The 22,010-nt window shown below is 40.7% G+C and overlaps 1 protein-coding gene across 1 annotated transcript in view; it reads right to left on the minus strand.

Moving 5' to 3' along the window:
• Positions 1 to 22,010, minus strand: part of ITGAX (integrin subunit alpha X) — a 44,305-nt gene that overhangs the window by 10,213 nt on the left and 12,082 nt on the right. The window contains exons 15-20 of the mRNA XM_006942113.4: positions 15,835 to 15,965; positions 15,546 to 15,703; positions 15,249 to 15,403; positions 14,201 to 14,332; positions 14,032 to 14,105; positions 13,674 to 13,815 (exon numbers count right to left, since the gene is read on the minus strand). Of these exons, the coding sequence (XP_006942175.3) occupies positions 13,674 to 13,815; positions 14,032 to 14,105; positions 14,201 to 14,332; positions 15,249 to 15,403; positions 15,546 to 15,703; positions 15,835 to 15,965 (792 nt within the window). The remainder of the gene's footprint in view (positions 1 to 13,673; positions 13,816 to 14,031; positions 14,106 to 14,200; positions 14,333 to 15,248; positions 15,404 to 15,545; positions 15,704 to 15,834; positions 15,966 to 22,010) is intronic.

The raw sequence follows: 22,010 nt of genomic DNA on the forward strand, positions 1-22,010 counted from the left end.
AGAATTTCCTGAAAGAATTTTTGAGACACATCAGAAATAAACTGATACTGATCCTGAGGCACCAGAAATTTTTAAGATGATCAATATGATGTTTATCAAACAAAACATATCTGGAAATTCAAAAAAAAAAAAAAAACTCCAAAAGCTGCATTGGTAATGCCCTTCACAATTGTTTGAAACTGTCTTTGAAGTTTTTAACAGTATCAACAGAGACCAAGCACAAGAAATAAAAGAGCACCAGAAAATGAAACAGCATGTTGCCTTGTTAACTGCGCCTTAACTCAAGGAAATCCAAGACCAAGCCAGGGACCCCTAGAGGGTGAGATCGACAACAGATAAGAAATTCAGGTGCCCCAATTTGGGTCTTGTCAATATGCCTATTGTAAAGAAGAGGGCCATTGGAAAAGAGAATACCCTAGGCTCATGAGTTCTCTTAAGGAGACAGAGTCCCAAAATGCCCACCAGATACCTTAACTGGTTGATAGTGACTAAGAATGAAGGGGACCAGGGGTTCCTTTAAATCTTGTAAAGCCTATCATCATATACCACAAGGAACCCCAAATAACAATGGCAATGGGAAATAGACTCATGGACTTTTTACTGATGTGAGGGCCACATATTCAGTACTCTGGGTTCTCTCTGCTATAGCTGTACCAAGAGTTTTGGGAGAAGTATTGACTAAAACCTTCCCACAACCACTAAACTGCCAAATGGGACAAATTCACCTTAAACGCAGATTTCTGAATATGCCCGAATGTCCCATCCCTTTACTGGGCTTTGATCTATTAACTAAACTGAATGCTAAAGTTAATTTTGCTATTGGATCCATAGATATAAAGGTATCACCAGAACAAGCTTCATCAAGGTAGAGAAGTTCTATTAGAGCTGCCTGAAGAAGTCATCTGAAAAGTAAGATCAGATGTTTGGATGGATAGGAAGCCAGGACAAGCAAAAGCAGGGACACTTGTACATATTAAGTTTTGTGATGGGAATTCCAAAATTCAGATAGTATCCATTAAAGAAACAAACTAAAAGGGGAATTCAGCCTGTTCTCTCTGCCTTCTTAGAATTTGGCCTTCTCCACTTTTGCCAGTCCACATACAATGCACCTATTTTTTATGTTTATTTATTCATTTTGAGAGAGAGAGAGCATGCAAGCACATGTGAGTGTGGAGGAGTGGCATAGAGAGAGGAAGAGAGAAAATCCCAAGCAGGCTCCACACTCAGTGCAGAGCTCAACACAGGGCTCTATCCCATGATCAATAAGATCATGACCTTAGATGAAATCAAGAGTTGGATGCTCAACCAACTGAGCCACCCAGGCACCCCTACAATACACCTATTTTGCCGGTACAAATTTAAGAGCCATTAACCACACAGTTGCATGGATTCCTAGGCATCACTGGATTTTTCCACATTTGGATTCCTGATTTTTTAAATATAATTTATTGTCAAATTGGCTTCCATACAACACCCAGTGCTCATCCCAACAAGTGCTCCCCTCCATGCCCATCACCCACTTTCCCCTTTCTCCCACCACCATCTACCCTTAGTTTTTTCTCAGTCCTTAAGATTCATCACTAAACTTCTCTATGAAATTCTTAAAGGAAGAAATAATGAACTTCTTTATTGGACTGGAGAATGTCATTAGGCATTCCAAGTTGTTAAAGAAAAGCTACTCACAGCTCCTGCTTTGAGCCTTCCATATATCAGGAAGCCTTTTGATTTGTCTGTCCATGAGAGTCAGGGGATCAGTCTTGGGAGTGCTAACTCAGAATTTGGGCAACATAAAAAGATCTGTTGCTATTTTTTCTAAATAATTAGATCTAACAACTAAGGGATGGCCAATGTGTGTGAGAGCAATAACAGCCACTTGTAATCTATTACAAGTAGAAAAATTTGCTTTGGGGCATCCTACCACACTGCATACTCTACATTTATGTACTCTTCCTACTGGAACAAAAGGGTGGCTACTGGCTCACCTCTAGAAGATTAGGCAAATATCAGGTTGTCCTATTGTACAACCCCAATGTTACTTAGAAAGCGGTCTCCACCTTGAATCCAGCCACATTGCTCTCCAACAACACTGAGGGATCCATACATGACTGTATACAGATAATTAACAAGTTTATTCCAGCCATCCTGATTTTATGAATCTGACACTGGAAAATCCAGACTTTGAGATGTTTGTGGACTGGAGCAGTATATTATGGATCACGGACAATAAAGAGCTGGATATGCAGTGATGACCCATCAGTGGAAGCTCTCTCACCAGGTACCTCTACTCAGAAAGCTGAAGCCATAGCTCTCATAAGAGCCCTCCATTTAGGTATGACAAGACAGTGACTATTTTTACTTACTCTAAATACACCTTTTTACCAGTCCATGCATATGCAGAGCCATTTGGAAGGAAAGAGGTTTGTTAAATTCAGGAAATAGGGAAATTGAACATGACAAAGAGACTTTAGAAGTACTAGAAGCTGTTTTGGAACTCAAGGAGGTAGCTATTGTCCCCTGCTGAGGACACCAGAAATTGGACTGTTTTCTTGCCAAAGGTAACAATCAGGCATGATCATACAAAGACTTCAAAACCCTCTATAACAGCTTTAGTACCAGACATAGACTTAACTAAATATCAGCTCTAACCTTCCTCTGAAGACCTAAGAAGAGCTAAGAAATGGATATTTGGACATATTTCTGGCATTGAAACTGGCTGAAAATATAATAAATAAGGAATAAACCTTAACCTAGAATATCTTATGGAAGAGATAATTAGTGATATTCACAAAGCACCTGTTATGGACATAATGCTGCTCTTTAATGGATCCAATCATATATTATGGATCCCAATATTCAGAAAACTGTTCAAAAATAGAGGAAAAATGTGACATTTGTGCTAAAAACATCCTAAGACTGAACGCCCACAAGTCCTAAAAGATAATAGAACTTAGAGACACCAAACCTGGAGAAAATTGGTAGGAAGATTTTACCATGATGCCGAAAACAACAGGTAACTTTCAATATTTGCTAGAATTTACAGACACCTCTACAAGTTGGGTTGAGTTTTTTTCATGCCATTCAGAGAAGTTTTCAGAAGTTTTCAAAACACTTTAAAACCAACCCTAGGTTTGGATTGCCACTAACAATTCAGGGAGACAATGAAGCAGCATTTGTGGCTAAGGTCACACAAGCAGTATCTAATGCCTTGGGCACTTGATGGAGACTACATACTTCCTAGAGACACCAATATTCTGGGAAAACAGGAAAAAAAATGAACCATATGCTTAAAAACTTTGGTAAAAATCTGCCAAGAAACCAACTTAACTGGGAAAAAAGTTCTTGTCAGTTGCCCTGCTTCAGTAAGAGTGGCTCCTAGAAGTAGGCTTGGCTTAATCCCCTATGAAATGTTTTATGAAAGACACTTTCTGTATTCTTTTCATGACTTAGGAGTTCCAGGTGGGGCTCATGTTAGGGATTTGGATACTATCGGGTACATTCAATCTTTGGGAAATATTCTAAGTGCTATACATACATTTGCTTCTATCAGGTTGATGCATTTCACAGATATATTCTTACACCGCTTGCATCTTGGAGACTTGGTGTTATTAAACACCTTGAATAAGAAGCACCTGGAGGATCAACTCCAACCTCAGTTGACAGGACCTTATGAGGTGCTGTTGACCACCATTCTTCAGTGAAACTGAAGGGAATTAAGCCATAGATTTACCACACTCAAGCTGGTTCCACAAGAATCCATTGGTTCCCTATGTCCTGTCAACAAGAACATAGGGAAAAACTCTGCTTGGACCAGAAAGCCTGAAATGGACCTGAAACTGCTACTCGGGAGAACTGGTCTAAAGAAACCAATAGATAAGTAACAAATAACTTATGACCTATTAATAGTTTATACACTATGAATGTTATTCCATTTTCTATTTGCATTTTCCTATTACATTTCCTATTTATATTTCCTATTTACATTTCCTAAGTAATTTCCTATTACAATCTCTCAAGTTTGGAAAGATAATTCCATGATTAGGATTTCTCAAATGTCATATACCTATTGGATATGTCACCCTAAACCACACTCAGTGTACAACCACAATGACCCAATAGTAATGCCTGTAACCAACTTTTCTCTGATCCCTAATTTTTCAATACATCTAAATCAATGCACTCCATTAGCTTACAGAATCAGGTTAATCAACTTGGCCTCCCTCATTTTTCTTATCCTTTATTTTTCTCCCAACTATCCCAAAATATGGGCCTCTCACATTCAATGATTGGAATACACCCTAGAAGCTTGTATTTCTCCTTTTGTTTACAATATAATCATAACAGTTAATAATTTCGCCTCTTGTTAAATTAATTGACCCTTTTTCCTTTCATCACCTTTTAGAGATTTTTGAGAAATATACTGTTTTAAAAGTTACTCATCTTGGGGCGCCTGGGTGGCGCAGTCGGTTGAGCGTCCGACTTCAGCCAGGTCAGGATCTCACGGTCCGTGGGTTCGAGCCCCGCGTCGGGCTCTGGGCTGATGGCTCAGAGCCTGGAGCCTGTTTCCGATTCTGTGTCTCCCTCTCTCTCTGCCCCTCCCCCGTTCATGCTCTGTCTCGCTCTGTCCCAAAAATAAATAAAAAAACGTTGAAAAAAAAATTTTAAAAATAAAAATAAAAAAGTTACTCATCTTGAGCACTGAGTGCTGTGTGTAAATGATGAACCACTGGAATTTACCCCCAAAACCAAGAGCACACTGTACACACTGTATGTTAGCCAATTTGACGATAAATTATTTAAAAAACAATAATAAAATAAAATGAGTACTTAAAACAAAAATAAATAAACTTTTAAAAATTGAAAAAAAAAGTTACTCATCTTGTCCTGCTCCTCTCTGTACAATACTGAAAACTAAAAGAACTTGACAACATAGGACCCCCACACCCTTCTGTGTTACTCTCTTACCAATTACACCAAACTTAACTATACTTCTTCTTGGTTTCAAATAATACAATGATTCTGCAAAATGAAAGTATTGACCCCAATAAACTAAGAGGAGTGCTATGTGAACCCCAGGTTACATTTTTGTTTGTGGATATCAACACTTCCCTTGGCAACATGAATGTTTATTTGGCTAGCACATGGGAGGTACTTGTCTCCTAGGACATTTAGTCACCCCTTTTTTCATATATAATTCTAATAAAAGCAGACATTTGACCAGTCCTCTCAACTGTTCTACAGGTTAAAGAGAGAAATCACAAAATATTCTGATTATTTTCCCAGAAGTCAGGAAGATGGAATTTGGTACATGTTTGGGAGACCATTATTGCCAAAGTGTTGAATGACATCACATGAACATATGATAAGAAATTGTTCAGTAACTTTAGGAATCATTAAATAAAATAAAACTTCCCAAGCCATACCAGCCCAACAAAAGGTCTTGGGCAGGAATAGTTTTATATAATATAATTTAATATAATATAATTTATAAAATATATAATTTATATAATATAATATATAATAGTTTTATATAACATAATTTAGATTATATTTTAGCAGAGCAAGGAGGTGTTTGTGTAAAAGCTAATTCATCATGCAGCATATATATTAGCACTTCCTCAGAAATTGAAGCTTGTATTTACAAAATAAGACAACAAGCTACTTGGTTACAAGTCTCCCCTAATGTCCCAGACTCAGATTTGGACTCGTTTTCCAGGTTATTTTCTTGGATCCTCCAAGAAATTAGATCAATTTTCCTAGGATTATTCATATTCCTACTTCTCCTTTGCTATTTAATCATAAAATGTGGTATAAAATGTACAAAAACTATTAACCAAAGTACAAAAATTTTGGTAATGCAGAATGTTAGCTTACAACATGGAACAAAGGATATTTCCAAATAAGTGCAAAAAGTTTCCATTCCTCTAACCCTGATCTACACACTATTTCAGCAGGAAATAGCTAGAGTAGTCATCATCCCAGTTCCCTCAAGAATGAGAAATAATCAAAAGACAGTGGGCATGGAAACCAGTAACCAAAGAGTTAACAGGACTAATAAGTGCAACTGCAACTTTTTACCCAAATCTGCTTGTTCTCAGAGTGCAGCCTGCCACCATGTCTCTGTAGATAACAGTCTTGCCTGATGCCATGATAACAGAAGGTTGATTTAGTTGTCCTGCAGAGACTCAAGCCTTCACTAAGAAACTGACCAGAACCAGGGAATACAACATGGCAGAGAGGTAGGGGGACCCAAAGCTTCCTAGTCCCTCAAACACAGCAGTGTTGAGGCCAAAGGACTTTGAATTCCAAGAGTCCAGGCCACAGAGTGACAGAGACATCTCCAGGGGCCCACAAGGACAACCTTGCCCATAGGTGTATGATTGTGAACTAGGAGAGATAAAATGGGTGGCATAGGCATGAAGGGGAGGGATCCCCTTCTGTGGAGAGACAAAAAAGGAGAGAAGGGCTGTGGAAGTGTAAGACTATATTTGGACAAGAGAGAAACCACAGACCTGAGATCAGAAAAAAAAAAAAAAAAGAAATATCCAATTTCTAACTTCAAGGCTTTCTCTGGACTGGAGTCAGCTGCCCTATTCTCACACCTGGAAAGGAGGGGAGCCAACCCAGGGCTCAGTAACTAGTTCAGAGACACAGTCCACAGTGGGAGAAAGCAATCCCCTCCCTCATGTGCTGTGGGAAGAATGTATACAGCCATTCAAAGGAAAAAGGACCCTGCCTGTGCCCACCAGCCAGAAACCATTTATCGGTGGGGTGGAGCAGCACTTCTCCCAGAACTGAGGTGCACAGAGTGGGACCCTTTAAGACATCAGGGTTTGAATCCCAGCTGAGCATTAGGGAGACATAGGAGTCGAGTCAGTGGAGCAAAGAAAAAAAATAGGCCTGCTTATGCCCACACAGTGCTGCGAGGACTACCTGAACAGAGTGGTTTGGGACACCTGGTCTGGGGAGGAGAGACTGGGGTGTCACCATTTTTCTCCCCATCACCAACAAGGTGGGGCTTCAGAGAAGGGACAACAGGCCCACAGTGGAGGCGGGACTCACCTACACCAAACCATACCCTTCAACACCAGGTGACTACATATCTACCAGAGATCGACACTGACCAACCAGACACCCCCTCCTCCAGATGAGCGCTGCCACCGGTTCCAAGGCACCCAGAGGTTTTGCCTTTCCAAATTTAATTCTTGGACAATTCTTAGTTTATATATTTTTTCTTCCTTTTCTCCTTATTTCTTCCCTTCCCTAGTCTGGGTATTCAGGTTGTTGGTTTGTTTAAGCAGACATATTTAATCTATTTTCTTTATACCTGTTCTATATCTCCCTCTTTATTTTCCTCTCTCTCTCTCTCTCTCTCTCTCTCTCTGAATTAAGCCATATAGTTTTCTGCCTGGTCAATTTTCTTTTTTTTTTCTTTTTCCCGTCCACGGTCATTTTTCTCTTTGTATGGGATAAGGCCTGTTCCACCACTACCACCACCCTCTTTTTTTTAAATTTTTTTTCCAGGGTTACTTTAACGAACAAATCAAAGCACACCTGGTACAGAGTCCAAAACAAAACTACGAGGAGGGAGATAAAGAAACTAGAGTCACAACAACAGAGAGTACATAACACACTCCAAAAAACACCTCCTGAAGGTCCAGGTCCTGGACAGTGTATAGTAGTGCTCGCAGGTGCAGGACACATAAGTTTCTAAAACACATAAGGGACAGAAAACTAGCCAAAATGATGAAACAGAAGGATTCTCCTCAAAATAAATTCCAGGAAGAAATGACAGCTAAAGACTTGATCACAACAGATATAAACAATATAACTGAACAAGAATTTAGAATAATAGTCATAAGATTAATCACTGGGATTGAAAAAAAAACATAGAAGACAGCAGAGAATCTATTGCTGCAGAGATCAAGGAACTAAAAAATAGTCATGAGGAATTCAAAAATGCTGTAAATGAGGTGCAAAATAAACTAGAGGTGCTGACAGTGAACACTGAAGAGGCAGAGGGGAGATTAGGTGAAATAGAGGATACAATTATGGAAAAAGATGAAGCTGAGAAAAAGAGAGATAAAAAAAATTCTGGACCATAAGGGGAGAATTACAGAACTAAGTGATTCAATGAAATGTAATAATATCCATATCATAGGAATTTCAGAATAAGAAGGGAGAGAGATAGGAGCAATTTGAACAAATCATAGCTGATAACTTCCCCAATCTGGGGAAAGAAACAAACATTGAAATCCAGGAGGCACAGAAAGCTCCCTTCAGATGTAACAGGAATTGATCTTCTGCATAACATATCATAGTGAAACTGTCAAAATTCAAAGATAAAGAGAGAATTCTAAAAGCAAGAGATCTTAAAGGGGACTCTGTGAGGAATGTTGCAAAGACTACAAAGGACCAGAGACATCACCAAAAAGATGAAACCTAGAGATAACACAATAACATTAAATCCACATCTTGCAATAATAACACTGAATGTAAATGGACTAAATGCTCCAATCAAAAGACATAGGGTATCAGAATGGATTAAAAAAAAAAAGACACATCAATTTTATGTCTACCTTTAGACCTAAGGACACCTTCAGATTGAAAGTGAGTGGATGGAGAACCATCTATCATGCTACTGTAAGTCAAAAGAAAACTGGAGTAGCCATACTTGTATCAGACAAACTAGATTTTAAACTAAAGGCTGTAACAAGAAATGAAGAAGGGCATTATGTCATAATTACAGGGTCTATCCATCAAGAAGAGCTAACAATTATAAATGTTTATGCGCCCAATTTGAGAGCTCCCAAATATATAAAACAATCACAAACATAAGCAATTTTGTTATAAGAATATGGTAATTGCAAGTGACTTTAATATTCCACTTAAAACAATGGACAGATCATATAGGCAGAAAATCAATAAAGAAACAATGGCCCTGAATGATATACTGGACCAGATGGACTTGACAGATATTTTCAGAACTTTTCATCCAAAAGCAGCAGAATACACATTCTTCTCGAGTGCACATGGAATGTTCTCCAAGATAGATCATATACTGGGTCACAAAACATCCATCAATAAATATAAAAGAATTTAGATCATACCATGAACATTTTCAGATCACAATGCTATGAAACTTGAAATCAACCACAGGAAAAAGTTTGGAAAACCTCCAAATGCGTGGAGGTTAAAGAACATCCTACTAAAGAATGAATGGGTCAACCAGGCAATTAAACAAGAAATTTAAAAATATATGGAAACGGGTGCCTGGGTGGCGCAGTCAGTTAAGCGTCCGACTTCAGCCAGGTCATGATCTCGCGGTCTGTGAGTTCGAGCCCCACGTCAGGCTCTGGGCTGATGGCTCAGAGCCTGGAGCTTGTTTCCGATTCTGTGTCTCCCTCTCTCTCTGCCCCTCCCCCGTTCATGCTCTGTCTCTCTCTGTCCCAAAAATAAATAAATGTTGAAAAAAAAATTTTTTTTAAATAAAATAAATAAATAAATAAATATGGAAACAAATGAAAATGAAAACACGACAGTCAAAACCATTTGGGATGCAGTAAAGGTTGTCTTAAGGGGAAAACACATTGCAATCCAGGCCTATCAAGAAACAAGAAAAATCCCAAATACAAAATCTAACAGCAAACCTAACGGAACCAGAAGCAGAACAACAAAGAAACCCCAAGGCCAGGAGAAAAAGAGAAATAATAAAGATCAGAGCAGAAATAAACAATATAGGATCAAAAAAAAAAAAACCAGTAGAACAGATCAATGAAACTAAGAGCTGATTTTTTGAAAAAATAAGTAAAATTGATAAACCCCTAGCCAGACTTCTTAAAAAGAAAAGAGAGAGGACCCAAATAGATAAAATCACGAAAGGAAATGGATTTATCACAACCAATCCCTCAGAAATACAAGCAATTATCAGAGAATACTATGAAAAATTATATGCCAATAAACTGGACAACCTGGAAGAAATGGACAAATTCCTATACACCCACACACCACCAAAACTCAAACGGGAAGAAACAGAAAATTTGAACAGATTGATAACTAGTGAAGAAATTGAATCAGTTATCAAAAATGTCCCAACAAACAAGAGTCCTGGGCCAGATGGCTTCCCAGTGGAATTCTACCAGACATTTAAATCAGACTTAATACCTATCCTTCTCAAGCTGTTGCAAAAACAGAAACGGAAGGAAAAGTTCTGGATGCATTCCATGAAGCCAGCATTACACTGATTCCCAAACCAGAGACCCCACAAAAAAAGGAGAACTACAGGCCAATATCCCTGATGAATATGGATGCAAAAATTCTCAACAAGATACTAGCAAATCGAATTCAACAGCATATAAAAACAATTATTCACCATGATCAAGTGGGATTCATTCCTGGGATGCAGGGCTGGTTCAATATTTGCAAAGCAATCAATGTGATACATCACATTAATTAAAGAAAGGCTAAGAACCATATGATCCTGTCAACAGATGCAGAAAAAGCATTTGACAAATTACAGCATCCTTTCTTAATAAAAAACTCTCAAGAAAGTCGGGATAGAAAGAACATACCTGAACATCATAAAAGCCATATATGAAAAGCCCACAGCTAATATAATCCTCAATGGGGAAAAACTGAGACCTTTCCCCCTGAGATCAGGAACACGACAGGGATGTCTACTCTCACCACTGTTGTTTAACATAGTGTTGGAAGCCCTAGCATCACCAATCAGATGACAAAATGAAATAGAAAGCATCAAAATTGGCAAAGAAGTTGAGCTTTCACTTTTCGCAGATGACTTGATATTCCACATGGAAAACCGGAAAGACTCCACCAAAAAGCTGCTAGAACTGATACATTAATTCAGCAAAGTCACAGGGTACAAAATCAATGTACAGAAGTCTGATGCATTTCTATACACCAATAATGAAGCAACAGAAAGAGAAATCAAGACTTCAATCCCACTTACAATTGCACCAAGAATCATAAAATACCTAGGAATAAATGTAACCAAAGAAGTAAAAGATCTGTATGCTGAAAACTATAGAAAGCTTATGAAGGAAATTGAAGAAGACACAAAGAAATGGAAAAACATTCCATGCTCATGGATTGGAAGAATAAATATTGTTATCATGTCTATACTACCCAAAGCTATCTACACATTCAATGCAATCCCAATCAAAATTGCACCAGCATTCTTCTCAAAGCTAGAACAAACAATCCCAAAATTTGTATGGAACCAGAAAAGACCCTAAATAGCCAAAGTAATGTTGAAAAAGAAAACCAAAGCGGGGGGCATCACAATCCCAGACTTAGGCTCTACTACAAAGCTGTAATCATCAAGACAGTATGGTACTGGCACAAAAAGCAGACACATAGACCAATGGAATAGAGACCCCAGAATTGGACCCATAAATGTATGGCCAACTAATTTTTGACAAAGCGGGAAAGAGTATCCAATGGAAAAAAGACAGTATCTTTAACAAATGGTGCTGGAAGAACTGGACAGCAAGCAACATGCAGAAGAATGAAACTGGACCACTTTCTTACACCATACACAAAAATAAACTCAAAATGAATGAAAAACCTAAATGTGAGACAGGAAACTATCAAAACTCTAGAGGAGAAAACAGGCAACAACCTCTTTGACCTCAGCCGCAGTAATTTCTTGCTTGACACATCTCCAAAGGCAAGAGAATTAAAAGCAAAAGTGAAGTATTGGGACCTCATCAAGATAAATAGCTCTGCACTGCAAAGGAAACAATCAACCAAACTAAAAGGCAACAGACAGAATGGGAAAAGATATTTTCAAATGACATACCAGATAAGGGCTTAGCATCCAAAATCTATAAAGAACTTACCAAATTCAACACCCAAAAAATAAATAATCCAATCAAGAAATGGGAAGAATACATGAATAGAGACTTTTCCATAGAAGACATCCAGATGGCAAAAAGACACATGAAAAGATGCTCAACACCACTCATCATCAGGGAAATACAAATCAAAACCACACTGAGATACCACCTCACACTGGTCAGAGTGGCTAAAATTAACAACTCAGGAAACAACAGATGCTGGCGAGGATGTGGAGAAACGGGAACCCTCTTGTACTGTTGGTGGGAATGCAAACTGGTGCAGCCACTCTGGAAAACAGTGTGGAGGTTCCTCAAAAAATTAAAAATAGAACTACCCTACAACCCAGGAACAGAACTACTAGGAATTTATCCAAAGGAAACAGGAGTGCAGTGATGCATAGGGCCACATGTACCCATATCGCAGCTCTTATGGGTGCTATATAGCCAAATTATAGAAACAATAGCCAAATTATGGAAAGACCCTAAATGCCCATCAAGTGACGGATGGATAAAGAAGGTGTGATTTATATGTACAATGGAATGCTGCTTGGCAATGAGAAAGAATGAAATCTGGCCATTTGCAGCAACGTGGATGGAACTGAAGGGTATTATGCTAAGTGAAATAAGTCAGTCAGAGAAAGACAGATACCTTATGTTTTCACTCATATGTGGATCCTGAGAAACTTAACATAAGACCATGGGGGAGGGGAAGGGGAAAAAAGTTACAGAGAGGGAGGGAGGCAAACCATAAGAGCCTCTTAAATACTGAGAATAAACTGAGGGTTGATGGGGGTTGGGGGAGAGGGGAAAGTGGGTGATGGGCATTAAGGAGGGCACCTGTTGGGATGAGCACTGGGTGTTGTATGGAAACCAATTTGACAATAAATTATATTTAATAAAAAATAAATAATAAAAATAAATAAACATTTAAATTTTTTAATTAATAAATAAAAGCTTTAAAAAGAAAAAGAAACTGACCAGAACCAGTCATGACCACTGACTGTCTCTGAGAATGCACATATGTCCAATGTATGAACTTTTGACATAGAAGGGCATAAAACCCTATTCTCAGATCATATTATGGACACCAATCTCTGGTTGTGGATTGCATGAAAACATATGCAGAAGCTTCTCGCAGGCACAGATGACAAAATGACTTCAACCTTCCCCTACTTATTAATTTCCTTTATGTGATTTTGAAGTCATGTAGCTCCTCTCCCCTATAGCCAGACTCTTTTTTTGTTTGTTGCCTTAAAAATCTCTGACTCTCCCCCTTAGAGAAGGTGGATTTGAGGCTGGCTTTCCCATCTCCTGGTTGGGCTGCCTCTCGAATAAATCTTTCCCATGCTGCATATTCAATGTCTCAGTGACTGGCTTTGCTGTGCACTAGGCATATAGACTGAGGTTTTATTACCAAATTATCCAAAGCCCTGATCTATAGAAACCAATAAATTCAACTCTTTCTTCTACAGAACAGTGTTTTAAACTATTTGAGGGCCAAGATGTTTTATTTAAAGAGGAATACTTATATGGTGTGGAAAACAAAGAAATTTAAGGCAGGGTCCCCTTTCTCTCCACATTTGCAGCCTTGTGGGAATTAATTTCTGATAGTATTTCTAAAATACAATACCCAGAGTTGAATACAGCATGAGCCAAGGCAAGCTCCAGCAATATAACCATATTCATCCAACTATGATCACCCCAGTCCTCTTGGCTTACAAGAGGCTGCTAAGCAATGGTGGCACCTGCCTGAGCTCTAAACCAAGCACAGGAGTCTCTGCTGACCCCCAGCCATCAGCTGCTTTCTTCCCCAGATACCTGGCTCCCTGCCACACGACGATAAGACAGCCCTGGAGGGTAGAAGAAGGTGATTGTGGTTCCATAGGAGTCTTCACCATCATTCCACACTGTCACTTTCATATTCAGCTCCAGGGTACTCCCCACCACCAGAGTCTTCAAGCTAGTTGTTGGGGGTAGAGGGCAGGAGATAATTCTGGGACTGGGGCTAGAAATGGTCTGGGGATAAAACACAGAGTGAGGAAGTAGGGAAGAAATGGGGTACAGGTTGTCTGTTTCTGAGCACAGGGTAGAAATGTTAGGGAGAGCCAGAGCATGAGCTCCAGGTTCAAGAAGAGGGGTTGGGGAACCAGGGCAGGTCTAAGGAGTGGTAGCTCACCCTGAGAAGTCAAAGGAGATGCCAAGGTCATCTTGACAGACATGGTCAGTTCCACAATTCTTCTCAAAGGGAAGCTGAAAGGGAAGGCAAAGTGACGTTTTCCCCAAGTTCTGGAGTCCACACCCACACCCTCCACTCCTTTCTGGAAGATTCCAGTACCAGGACTCACAGAGGCCACGAAGTATCGCTGAGCATCCACAGCCAAGATAGGCTGGAGGTTTCTAAAGGAAGGGATAGGTTTGCCCACCAGGGAGAAGTTGAGACGCAAGGTGATGGGGGTCACTGAGTCCTCCACACAGGCCTAGAGAATGGACATTGAAAACAGCAGTAGCTAAGGAATGCATCCTCACAGTCACTAGCTGTGTCCTGTTCCCTCATCTGTAAAATGTAAAATCTGTGTGCAATGACTATAATTCCACCATGCAGAACCTCTGCTTTGCCTATTTTATGCCTTGAATTCCTTACCCCCAGCCTCCTACACAGCTCACTCATTCTATTCAGGATCTTTCCAAACTCTACCTGCTCAAGAGGTCTCCCCAATACCTTCTCTGCTCTCCTCCCTGACTTTATCCTTTTTTTTTAAATTTTTTAAATGTTTATTCTCTTTTTTTTTTTTTTGAGAGAGAGAGAGAGAGAGCAAGTGGGAGAGGGGCAGAGAGGGAGACACAGCATCCAAAGCAGGCTCTAGGCTCTGAGCTGTCAGCACAGAGCCTGACACAGGGCTCAAACTTATGAACCACAAGATCATGACCTGAGCTGAAGTCAGATGCTCAACTGACTGAGCCACCCAGGTGCCCTGACTTTATCTTTCTTCATAGCATTCATCACTATCTGACATCTATTATCTAGGAACTTGATTGCTTTTGGCCTTCCCCTAGAGTTTCCCATGATCATGCTATGTCCCCAGTGCCTCAGACAAGGCCTCTCTCAGAGAAGCAGTTCCTAAAAGAATCCCAGTACATCAACCCATAGCTCTCTAAAGCAGTGGTTCTATCCTAAAATCCAGCTATGTAGCTTCAGCAATTACAAGTGGCCCATCCATTTATTCGTTTGCTCACTCACTCATTCAGCTAACAATGTTATGCACCTCCTGTATGCCAGGTGCTGTGCTGGGGCTGAACCACAGTGAGAATCAGAACACACTCTGTTCTTTCCCTGCCCAGCCCACTGCCAGCCTCAGAATCTCTGCCATCCCCAGGACTTCAAAGTCCCCTTACCAGGAGGAGCAACCTCACGGTCTCACAGTACTGTCTCAGCCCAAGGACTCGGACATGAGTCAGATTCCGGGCTTTTGTCTCCTCAAAGATGGCACGGGGATTCTGGCGGCCAGGGTCGAGGGTCAGGTCAAAGGTCACAGAGCTTTGGAGGTCACCTGCAGGGGAAAGGAGGGGATAAGGAGAGATGAAAGAGCCAGAAATTCCTCAGGTGGACAAGGTTCAAGGCAGGAGACAGGAGTCCTGAGCTGAGGGATTCCAAGTGTCAGGGTATCTTGGGCCAAAGAGGAGAGGACTCACCCAGCTGATTCTTGGGACTTTCATAAATACGAAGGCAGACGTTGGCATCACCCAGTGCCTTGACAGAGGCTGTCTCTTCCCGACATTCAAACACAGACCTGGCAATCTCTGCAGATGTGAATTGGATATTCATCCACACCCTGAGCACAGGTCTGGTCCTATGAGTGGAAAACTGAGCTGATGGCAGGCCCTTGATCCCAGGAAGACAACGTGGGATGGGGATTGGGAGGCTGGAGTCCTACGTGGACTTAGGATACCATCTGGAAGTGTCTGAGAAAGGCTTTCTCACCTTAGCAACATCACCTGCCCCTGGGCCCCCACAGCCAGGTCCACCAGTCCATCCAGGGTAAGGTCCTGACCCCCACTCAGTGACTGCCCAAAATACTGGAGGCTGGGGGAAAGCTGGGAGCCTGAGATCCGCTGGTGAGAAAGGGAACGGCAAGTCAAGTTGAGGGTGAGGGAAACGAGTTGGAAATTAGCAACAAGAGGAACAGGAAGGTATGAATGTGGGAGACAGAAAGAAGAGGTGAGTAGTGAAAAGATGTCACCAGAAGTACTTAAAAAGAGGAGGTGGGGTGGGGCAATGATTACTAAAGAAAAGGAAAGGAAAGATCCCTAAGACATAAGTGAAGACATGGTGATTGAAAGTCTGGCCTGGCGACCTGGGTCTCATTCATTCATTAATTTACTTAGTCTCAGGTTCAATTATGGAGCCTCCACTCATGAGTATGAGGCCTTGGGCCAGGATCTGATCTTACTGTGCCTCAGTTTCCTCATGCTTCATATGGGGATAATAATACCTCAGAGTTTAGCTGTGAGTAGTAAATGAATTAATGCGTATAGTTCTTTGAACAGCACCTGGAAAAGTCACTAGTCAGTTACTGATTATGATGAGTATTAGGGCTAAATGGGACCTCAGAGCTCATCTGACCCCACCTCCTACTTTTCGGACAGTGCCAAGGCCACATGACCTTTAAGAGATCAGCTCCATATCTGAAATCAGATCCTCTGACACCATGCCCAAGGCCTCTTTTTGCTCCCAAGGGCGACCATATCTCTTCAGAGGACAAGGGATGGGAAGTGGCTGTACCCATAAGAAAATGCTCTGGAAACTTGCCTCCCCTGTGCATTCCTTCTCTTTTATTTCCATTGCCCCTGTAATGACAAATCCCTTGACTAATGTGTCCTTTAAAATCTCTGGACACTGCTGGGACTGGCAGACATTAAGCATAGTCATATTAAATAAAGAGTAATTTACCAATTACTAAGGATGTCTAGAAAGGAAGAGGCAGGAAGTGATATACAAACCCAGTCAAATGGCTTCATGCTCAAGAAAACTGATCTTACCACCATATCCTCAGGTTTGTGTGGGGCCCAGTGGGAATAGGGTAAGTCCTTCCCAGTCAAGTATGTTGTGGGATACATCATGGTGGGAAGGAGGAAAATCATGGTGGGCCAGCAAATCTGGAAAGGTCTCCTCTTAGAGTCCTTATACCCTCTTGGGTATAACTCAAGTGATATTTGCAATTGAGATTTTTTCATAGATATGCTTCTAAGCAGCTGTAGCAACGTGAAGTTAAACAAGTGGTGTGGAATGAATGCAGTTTCTTGACATCTGGTGTTATTGTCAACAAAGCCTTTCACCTTCTTCTTAAACTTCCAAGTTCTTTAGTGGTGCCTGGGTGGGTCAGTAGATTAAGCGTCTGACTCCTGATTTCAGCTCAGGTCATGATCTGCCAGCTTGTAGCAGTGCAGAACCTGCTTGGGATTATCTCTCTACCTCTCTCTGTCTGCCCCTCTACTACTAGCACAACCTCACTCTTGCTCTCTCTCAAAATGAATAAGTAAATTAAAAAAAAAATTTCCAAGTTATTTAGAACCCCTCCCACAGTTAAACTGTATTAACAATAGTTGATTATAATACTGTAACACCAATTATATGCCAGGCACATGTGTATATTTATACTATGTATGTACTCTATATGTACTAACTCATTTAATCCTCACAGAAGCAGCCAAGTGAGGTTGGTTCTCTTATTATCACCATTTTACAGATGAGGAAACTGAACACAGAGAGATTGTAATGACTAAGACCACGTAGCTGGGAAGTAACAGAACTGTAGAGACCTTCTTTGACATTTTTGTTGTAACAGCTTTTTGAGATATAATTCACACACCATACAATTTACTCTTTTAAAGCATACAAGTCAGTGGTTTTAGGATGTTCTCAGAGTTATGCTACCATCGCCAAATCAATGTTAGAACGTTTTGATCACCCCCCAAGAAAACCCGTACCCCTTATCACCCACACCCATGTTCCTCATTTTCCTCCATTGCCAGTCCCTGACAACCCCCAATCTACTTTCTATCTCTGTGGATTTACCCATTCTGGACATTTCATATAAATGGAATCATACAATATGTGCCCTTTTGTTTCTGGCTTCTTTTTACTTAGCATTATGTTTTCAAGTTTCATCCATGTTGTAGAAAATACTAGTATTTCATTCCTTTCATGGCCAAGTAATATTCCATCATATAGGTATTTATTTACAACAGAATTTATCTGCTCATCAGTTAATGGATATTTAGATTATTTCCATCTTTTGGATATTATGAATAATGCCCCTATGAACATTGATGTATAACTTTTTGTGTGGACATAGGGTTTCAATTCTCTTGGGTGGAATTGCTGAGTCATAAGATAACTCTACGTATAACCTTTTGAGGAACTGCCAGATGTGTTCCAAAGTAGCTGCAGCATTTTACATTCACACCAGCAGTGTTTAAGGATACCAAACATTCAACATTCTCACCAACACTACTTATGATCTATCTTTTTATTCTAGCCATGCCAGTGGCTGTGAAATGGTATCTCACAGTGGTTTTGATTTGCTGATGACTGATGACTAATGATGTTTAACATCTTTTCATGTGCATATTTGTCCTTTGTATGTCATCTTTGGAGACATGTCTATTCAAATCCTTTGCCTATTTTTTAATTGAGGCTTTCTTTAACTTTTGCCATGAAAAGAAACCCTCCCTTTTCAGGAGAAACTTCCCCATGGATAAAGTACTCCTGCTAGACAGATATTTGGCAGGATTACTAATGACATGAGGAAATAGTCATAAAGCATCAAAGGAGAAGGGGTGAATAGACAGGCACACGGAGGCAGCCTGACCTAAACTGGCAACAGGGAGCCACCAAGAGAGCCAGCACTGGGTTAGAAGTCAGGAAATTAAGCCTCCCTCATCACCATTCCTAATCCACTATAAACCTTGGACAAATCACTGATTTTCTCCATGCCCCAGATTTCATCTCTAACGTAGGTTTGCTAATGCCTGGCTTATATACCTTGTAAAGCTGCTGGGGGATTAACAGGTCTGGATAGAGAGCTCACTCAAGAATCAAGTCCTAGATTTACAGAGGAGAAGATGGTGGCATAGGAGGACGCTGGGCTCACTGCGTCCTGCTGGTCACTTAAATTCCACCCACATCTGCCTAAATAACCCAGAAAACAGCCAGAAGACTAGCAGAACGGACTCCCCAGAGCCAAGCATAGACAAGAGGTCCACGGAAGAGGGTAGGAAGGGTAGAGAGGCGGTGCGTGCTACACGGACTGGTGGGAGGGAGCCAGGGCGGTGGAGGGGCAGCCTGCCTGGCAAGGTGGAATCCCCTAGTCTGGCTTGAAAAAGCGGAGGGGCCAGACTGCATGAGTTCTGACAGCTAGTGGGACTTAACATCTGGAATATTATAAGTCACCAGCTCGGCTCAGAGAGCAGGAGGGCGAGAGGACACCAGGAGGGAGAGGTGTTGAGCCCTGTAAGACAGAGCTCAGCTCAGCAGGGAACAAAGGCACTGGCCAGCGCCAACTCTCCCTCCCATCCCCCAGCCGAAATTCCAAAGGGAACCATTTCCTGTCACTGAAATTGCTTGCACCACGCAAACACCCAATGCTGTGCTTCTGTGGATCCATCCCTTCGACGGGTCTGCCTGCCTCCCTCCCAGTGCTGCAGGGCCCCTTGTGCAGGGGAACACTGATGGCAAAGTGAGCTAAGTCTGCCCCTCCAGCCCCTGTACACCTAGGGGATCCACCCCAGCTAATATGCCAGATCCCATCAAAGCAGCACCACAAGCCTGGCAGTGTGCAAGTAGCCCAGACAGGGGCCACACCACTCCACAGTGAGTCCTGCCCCTGGGAGAGCGGAACATAAAGTACACACCAGTCTGTGGCCCCAGTGGTGGGCTGGGGACAGACATCAGGTCTGACTGGCCCCACCCACCAACTCAGGTTACTCCAGACAGCACAGGGGAAGTGCCCTGCAGTTCTGCGCCACTCCAGGGACTATCCAAAATGACGAAATGGAAGAATTCTCCTCAAAAGAAACTCCAGGAAATAGCAACAGCTAATGAATTGACCAAAAATGATTTAAGCAATATAACAGAAAAAGAATTTATAATAATCATCATAAAATTAATCGCTGAGTTTGAAAAAAGTATAAAGGACAACAGAGAATCTATTGCTACAGAGATCAAGGGACTAAGAAACAGTCATGAGAGCTAAAAAAAAAAAATGCTATAAATGAGGTACAAAATAAAATGGAGGTGACCACAGTTCGGATTGAAGAGGCAGAGGAGAGAATAGGTGAATTAGAAGATAAAATTATGGAAAAAGAAGAAGCTGAAAAAAAGAGAGATTAAAAAATCCAGGACTATGAGGTGAAAATTAGAGAACTAAGTGATGCAATGAAACGGAACAATACCCGTATAATAGGAATTCCAGAAGAGAGAGAGAAAGGGGCTGAAGGCGTACTTGAACAAATCATAGCTGAGAACTTCCCTGATCTGGGGAAGGAAAAAGGCATTGAAATCCAAGAGGCACAGAGAACTCCCTTCAGACATAATTTAAATCGATCGTCTGCATGATATATCATAGTGAAACTGGCAAAATACAAGGATAAAGAGAAAATTCTGAAAGCAGCTAATGCTAAATAGGCTCTAACTTACAAAGGTAGACACATGAGATAGTCGCAGACCTATCTACTGAACTCTGGCAGGCCAGAAAGGAATGGCAGGAAATCTTCAATGTGATGAACAGAAAAAATATGCAGCTGAGAATCCTTTATTCAGCAAGTCTGTCATTCAGAACAGAAGGAGAGATAAAGGTTTTTCCAAACAAACAAAAACTGAAGGAATTCGTCACCACTAAACCAGCCCTACAAGAGATCCTAAGGGGGATTCTGTGAGTGAAATGATGCAAGAACCACAAAAGACCAGAGAAATCACTACAAGCATAAAACCTACAAACATCACAATGACTCTGAACCTATATGTTTCAATAATAACACTGAATGTAAATGGACTAAATGCTCCAACCAAAAGACATAGGTATCAGAATGGATAAAAAAAACCAAGACCCATCTATTTGCTGTCTACAAGAGTCTCATTTTAGACCTGAGGAGGTCAGGTCCATTCATGCTACTGGAAGTCAAAAGAAAGCTGGAGTAGCCATACTTATATCAGACAAACTAGATTAAATTAAAGGCTGTAACAAGAGATGAAGAAGGGCATTATATAATAACTACAGGGCCTATCCATCAGGAAGAGCTAACAATTATAAATGTCTATGCACCAAATACGGTAACCCCCAAATATATAAAACAATCACAAACATAAGCAACCTTATTGATAATAATGTGGTAATTGCAGGGAACTTTAATACTCCACTTATAACAATGGATAGATCATCTAGACACAGGATCAATAAGGAAACAAGGGCCCTGAGTGATACATTGGATCAGATGGACTTGACAGATATATTTAGAACTCTGCATCCCAAAGCAACACAATATACTTTCTTTTCAAGTGCACATGGAACATTCTCCAAGAGAGATCACATACTGGGTCAGGAAACAGCCCTTCATAAGTATACAAGAATTGAAAGCATACCATGCATACTTTCAGACCACAATGCTATGAAGCTTGTAATCAACCACAGGAAAAAGTCTGGAAAACCTCCAAAAGCATGGAGGTTAAAGAACACCCTACTAAAGAAGGAATGGGTCAACCAGGCAATTAGAGAAGAAATTAAAAAATATATGGAAACAAATGAAAATGAAAATACAACAATACTAATGCTTTGGGATGCAGCGAAGGCAGTCCTGAGAGGAAAATGCATTGCAATCCAGGCCTATCTCAAGAAACAAGAAAAATCCCAAATACAAAATCTAACAGCACACCTAAAGGAACTAGAAGCAGAACAGCAAAGACACCCCAAACCCAGCAGAAGAACAGAAATAATAAAGATCAGAGCAGAAATAAACAATATAGAATCTAAAAAAACTGTAGAGCAGATCAATGAAACCAAGAGTTGGTTTTTTGAAAAAATAAACAAAATTGATAAACCTCTAGCCAGGCCTCTCAAAAAGAAAAGGGAGATGACCCAAATAGATAAAATCATGAATGAA

This window comes from Felis catus, chromosome E3 (assembly GCF_018350175.1).
Source record: "Felis catus isolate Fca126 chromosome E3, F.catus_Fca126_mat1.0, whole genome shotgun sequence".
Classification (NCBI taxonomy): domain Eukaryota; kingdom Metazoa; phylum Chordata; class Mammalia; order Carnivora; family Felidae; genus Felis; species Felis catus.